Source organism: Cryptomeria japonica, chromosome 4 (genome assembly GCF_030272615.1).
Source record: "Cryptomeria japonica chromosome 4, Sugi_1.0, whole genome shotgun sequence".
NCBI classification, from domain to species: Eukaryota; Viridiplantae; Streptophyta; class Pinopsida; order Cupressales; family Cupressaceae; genus Cryptomeria; species Cryptomeria japonica.
Window position 1 is genome coordinate 709993416 of NC_081408.1, and position 6638 is coordinate 710000053.

General features: G+C 35.1%; 1 protein-coding gene across 1 annotated transcript; it reads left to right on the top strand.

Annotated features, from left to right (window-relative positions):
• Window positions 1-528: 528 nt before the first annotated feature.
• On the top strand, window positions 529-978 carry LOC131875341 (uncharacterized). Its single transcript, XM_059219436.1, has one exon. It carries the CDS (start codon window positions 529-531, stop codon window positions 976-978), a length of 450 nt encoding a protein of 149 aa, XP_059075419.1.
• Window positions 979-6638: the final 5660 nt, after the last annotated feature.

Genomic DNA, 6638 nt, shown 5'->3' on the forward strand with positions numbered 1-6638 from the left:
TCCAGTGTTGTGAAAGAATTCTTTGGTACTAGGAGAATTTTGAAAGAATTGAATAGTACTTTCATTGCTCTTATTCCCAAGAAGATGGGAACTGATTCCATGGATATTTTTAGACCTATCAGCCTCTGCAATTCTTTGTACAAGATTATCTCTAAAGTCTTGATCTCTAGACTTATGACTTTTCTCCCCTTGATCATATCTCCCCAGTAAAGTGGGTTTTTCCCTGGGAGGCAAATTTTGGACTAGATAATCATGGTCCATGAGAACATTCATTCTCTTTATAGGGCTAAAAAAGAAGATTTCCTTCTGAAGCTTGACTTATCTAAAGCCTATGATAGAGTTGACTGGGGCTTTATGCAGACTGTTCTTTTTGCCTTTGGATTTTGTTCAAGAAGCATCAGTCTTATCATTCAATTGGTTTCCTCTTCTTCTTTTTCTATGTTGGTCAATGGGTCTCCCTCTCCCTTTTTCAAGTCCTCCAAGGGTCTCAGATAGGGGGATCCTCTCTCCCTTTTTCTTTTCATAATCATGGCGGAATGCTTGGGAAGATTTATTGGAAAACTTGTTGAGAAGGGAGAGTTTAGAGGGCTTAAACCTTCATTAGCTGACCAAGTGTGTTCTCATCAGCAATTTGTGGACAATTCAATTATTATGGGGAATTATTTTGTGAAAGATTCTAGAAGCTTAAAGAAATCTTTGGATAGATATGGTAGTGCAATTGGTCAACTGATTAATTGGTCTAAAAGTTTTATTTATTTCAGAAACACTCCGGAAAGAAGACATACAAAGATTAGTAATATTTTGGGTAGCCAAATTGGGAATCTCCCTGCTTTCTATCTTGGGCTCCCTTTATGTCAGGTGCCTCCTGATACCTTCTGGGGTGCTCTAGTGGATAAAGTTCATAAGAAGTTAGCTGGATGGCAAGGCTCTTTGCTCAGTCAAGCGGGAAAGGTCCATCTTCTGAAATCAACTCTCTAGAGTATCCCTCTATATGCCATCAGTCTTTTTAGAATCCATGTTAAGTTTGCGGAGGCTATTGAAAAAATTCAAAGAACCTTTCTTTGGTCTGGGGTTGAGGAAAAGAAGAGAATGAATTTGATTGCATGGGACAAGGTGTGAAAACCCATAAGAAAAGGAGGACTTGGTCTTAGAAAAATTAGAGATATGAATGAGTTTCTCATGGCTAAGTAGATATGGAGAGGTTATAAAACTGAGGGAGAATGAAAATTTTTATGGGATAATAAGTATAAAAGATAGCTCCCTACCCTTCATAGTTTCCTCAAGGTTGAAGATATTCTGATGGGTTCCAACATCTAGAAAAATGTCACTAGATCTAGAGACATAATAGTCAAAGGAGTGAAATGGAAGGTGGGGAAGGGTAATTTCATTAAATTCTAGGAAGACACTTGGTTGTTAGACTCTCCCATTAGTGACAATCCCGATTGGGGCAAGTTTCAGGATCACTGTAAGGAAAAATTTGGTACTACTGCGGTTGACTACTAGAATTTAGGTAAGTGGAAGGACTTATCCTCTATTGATCCTTCCCTTAAGCATCTGAATAAAATTATGAATTCTATGGTGGTGGTTGATGACGAGGACCAACTCATATGGAAAATTACTACTGATGGTAAATTTTTTGTCCCCTCTATCTATTTTCAGCAATATTCTAGTCAGGAGAGTCCTTATTGGGCTAAGGCTTGGGTGAAAGGACTTATTCCCAAAATTAATATTTTTTTCTTCAAAATAAGATTTTGACGACTGACAATCTCAAAACTAGAGGTTTTTTTTTGCCTAGTATTTGTCATCTTTGTATGCAGAATGAGGAAACCATTAATCACATGTTTAGCCATTGTCCCTTCTCTGCGGATATTTGGGCTAGATGTCTGGACAACTTCAATGTCAAATGGGTCTTCCCTAAAGCTGTCCAAGATGTTTTCAATTCTTGGTTCCACCCTTCGAAGAAAAATTTAGTTAATCTATTATGGAGATTTTCTTTATCCTATATTTGTTGGGGAATCTAGAAAGAAAGAAATGATAGAGTGTTCAGAGATAAGGCATCAAAAGCTCAAATTATTTTTAAGAAAATTAAAAGACATATGGTGGAGAAACTCTACATCACTGGTGGAATAATGAACCCCAAAGATCAAGGTGATAACATCATTTTCAAGAATTGGAGAATAAAGGAGATTGACATCATACATGCTAATCCTAGAGAAGAGGTGAGATGGGAATGCCCCCCTCATGGATGGATGAAAATTAACTTCGATGGTGCTTCCAAGGGTAATCGTAGCAATGCAGGGTGTGGTGTGGTGTGGTGTTAAGGTACGAAGGGGGAATATGAAAAGCTATCAAATGTATTCCTATAGGTCACCAAACCAATCATGTTGCTGAGGCCATTGATGCTTATCATGGGTTGGTTCTTGCTAAAGATTCAAATTGCACCAAATCTTGGGTTGAAAGCGATTCTTTAAACAATATTAATTGCTTGAATAATGTTTTCCCTCCCTCTTGGTCTATACACAATGCCATCAAAACTGCGAAGGAAATTAGTAAAACCTTTGAAATGTGTATTTTCACACATGCATATAGAGAAGCCAACATGTGTGTTGATTGGGCTGCCAACCTGGCTTGCCGCTCTAACAAAATCATTTTCCTTTATGGTGAGAGTAATCTCAAGTGTGAGGTAAAATCTCTAATTGAACTAGACTGTATCCAGATGAAACAACGTGTCTTTGCTAATCACAATTTCTAATGCCTTTTCCTCATTTTTCTATGATTGATCACTACAGCGGTGAGGCTTGTTTTATTATTTGTCATATCATATTTACTCGGCACAGATTCTGGGTGGCTCTTCATAACAACAAAAAAATTGTTAGGTTTCTTCACAAAGATCATAGAGAAAATAACAGAGCCGAGATAAGGAAGAATTGGAAATTAAGGGTAAAATAGGGAGTAATAAAAAGAGGTTTGAACTGGCTTCTTGCTTGGATTGGAAGAAAAACAATGAAGTCTGGGAGATTCTTCAAGAGGGAGGTTTGAATGTTTTTACGGAAAGGCTCTGCGGCAAAGACCCTTATGTCAATAAGCATTTTATAAAAAAATGGAAGAATGGTAAGGTTCTTGTAGGCACCCAGATGATGCAAGTGGACGAGGATGTCATTACTGAAGCTACGGGTATGGTTAAAGAAGGTATTGATTTTACAGAGACAAAAATGTGTCTGACAAGGCTGCAAATAGGTTTCCTGTCACTAATGGAGAAAAATGGAAATTGGTTAAGGCGGATAATCCCTACTATTCCCCTAAGCATATTTGCAGGCCATGGAGGTTTGTGTTGTTTTCCACCATCAGCTACATTACTCTGGACGAGAGATTCACAAGGGCTTATGGGCATCACTTTGTGTTTCTCAATCACTTTCGCCATGGTGACAAGGTTAGTCTGCCTTACTATCTTGTCTGCTCTATGGATCATACTATTCGTGAAGTACAAAAAGATTCTTAAAGAGATCATGCCCTCCACCAAGGTTTAATGGTTTTAGTTTATAAGATGTTGAAGGGGAAAATTATTGAGAAACCCATTAGTAAAGGCAAACAAATTAGGGATGATGATACTAAAAGTGAGAATAGTGGGTTCAATCTCTATTGTGAAACTAAGGGTGAGTCTGAGGATTTTAGTAACAAGGGGAAGACCAAGGGAAAGAGAAAGGGGACTGCTATGGATTATGACCTTTCGGACTCTGAGGATGAGTCTTTTGATGATGAATTCATAAAAAGAAAGAAGAGAAAGAGAATGGGCAAGCAAACCCAAAGGACCAAGAAGACCAGTAAGGGGATAAACAAGGTGAAAAGGAATATTATTATTTCTTCTGATGAGGATTCTGAGGTTGAAAAAACTGACAATAATAAGGGTAAGGAGGAAGATGAAATGTTGGATGGTGATCATGGGGAGAACCTAAACACTCAGAGAATGCAGAATGAGGGTCAGGAGAACAACATGGGCAATAAAAATGTCTGTCATGGTACCATTGGTAATGGCAACATCAAGAGTTTTTGTGAGGTTATTAACAAAATGGCGAAAGAGATTGGTGACTTGAAGACTAACCTCAATATGATAAAAAAGGCCACTATGGGTGAGAAGCCTCTCTTTGAGAATGTTAAAGAATTAATGGTTGCCATTAACAAGGTTGAAGAAATTGAGGCTATGGTTAGTAAAATTTTGGAAACCGAAAAGAAGGTGAAGGAGTTGGAAGGGATCAGAGATGATAAGGGTCTGGAAACTAACCTGAACAATCTAGTCAATAGAGTGGATAGGATGGAGCTTACTGTGAAGAGGATTGTTGAGCAAAACTTCCAGATCCTTAAGGCCACTGTTGACAATGTTAACATCCTGATTAACAAATTTGAACAGATTAAAGGCAAGGAGGATGATAAGGATTAGACTGAGAAGAAGGGTCATGAAAAAAGAACAAGGGCCAACACTCAGAAACAAGTTGATATCAAGGAAAAAGAGCTGGAAGAAATGAAAAATTATGTGATCAATATGAAGCAGATGGTGGTTCATGCGGAAGAACTCATGAGAAACATTTAGCTGTCCTTGTGTTGTCTCGATGTTGTCTTTGTGCTTTCCTTTGGCTATCTAGTGTTGATCTCTTTGTCTTGTGCTCCCTTTTTGTTTTGACTGGGTTTTGTTCTATGTTTGGGTAACTAGGCACTGTTGTTTCTTGCCTCTTTAATGCTTTATCTTTTTCTTTCTATGTAACAAGGTTCTGGGTTCCTTTCAAAAACCTGTTTTCAATTAATCAAAATAAATATCATCAACACTAGGTGAAGATCGCTTCCATAAGATTTGAAAGTAAAGGCTATGTAGAAGATGTTTTTTGAAGGAGCATTCTATTATTGTCTATCTACAAAATTAATTACACTATTTAGAACATAAAATAGATCGACATGAATAGTTTGTGAACATAGGCATTTGTAATTTGTCACACTCTTAACATTTTAAATTGTGTTCAATTGGAAGTGATATAGAATTCTCTTTTTTGTATAAAACTTCTTATATATTGTATATGATGTAAAGCTAAGCTATTTGATGCAAGGCTATGGCCATTTTGGAAATGCATGTAATAATAGTCTAGATAGTGACAGCATGACACCAGACTGAATACATCCTTGGACTGTATGTGATGTATATGATTATGAGATATCTTAATATACATTCAGACTAAATACATGCTTTTCGCATAATTTAAAATTTGTGTAAAAATACTTCAACTCCTTAAAATTACACACTTAGATAGTCATGTAAAACATAAATTAATATACCTAACTATACACCATTAAAGTGAGAAAAACAATTGCTAATTGTTTCAACATATCTTACACCTACTTAATAAACATCCAAAACATCCGATCTTACAATTATTTAGCTCAAATAATCCAATACATTAGAATGATGTCATACGCTATATAACTGTATGACTATGTAGCATTTGTTCTTATAGTTATTTACCTTAAATAATCCAATACATTAGAATGATGTCATACATAAGAGGGCATGTTCTAATAAATACATAGATATATATTTATATATACATACAAATGTTTTTATATATATGCACATGTATATATACACACACACACACACACATGCACACACACGCATGCACACACGCACACGCACACGCACACACACACGCACACACACACACACACGTGTACATAGCTATACATAGGAATGAAAATATGTGTATAACTATATAGACATATATGCACATATATAAATACATGTATATGTATATATAACTGTATAACTATGTAGCATTCGATCTTACAATTATTTAGCTTAAATAATCCAATATATCAGAATGATGTCATACGTAAGAGGGCATGTTCTAAGAAATGCATAGATATATATTTATATATACATACAAATGTTTTTATATATATGCGCGCGCACACACACACATGTATGTATGTATGTATGTATGTATGTATGTATGTATTTATGTATGTATGTATATCTATGTATGTGTGTGTGTGTGTACGTAGCTATACATATGAATGAAAATATGTGTATAACTATATAGACATATATGCACATATATAAATACATGTATATGTATATATAACTATATAACTATATAGATAGATATGCACATATATAAATACATGTATATGTATATATAATTGTATAACTATGTATCGATTGATTTATTAACTTGGGGTTTTCCTAATTTATAGAAAGAAGATTTCAATAATCAGAGTTTGCATCTTCTAAGTGTTTGTAGCTTCGTGTTTTCGGTCATGTACAGGTAAGAAGGTTGCAAGTGCAATAAATCACTTTGTTAATCATTCCATTTATGTGTTCATATATGTCTTAATATATGTGTTCATATTCAACACTTTATATATCTGTTAATATATGTGTTTTCATATTTCTTTATATATATATTCATATCCTTTTATATAGAGTACAATACTGTGTATTCGTATTTCTCTATTAACAAAGAAAATGTCAACATTCATTGTAAAACATACAATGGATCAAAAGGAAACCCAAAACAGAGTAAAGTAAACCAAAAGAAAAATAACATAGTGTCGTGTGGATATTTCTTTTATGTTAATTGTAATAGGTACATCGA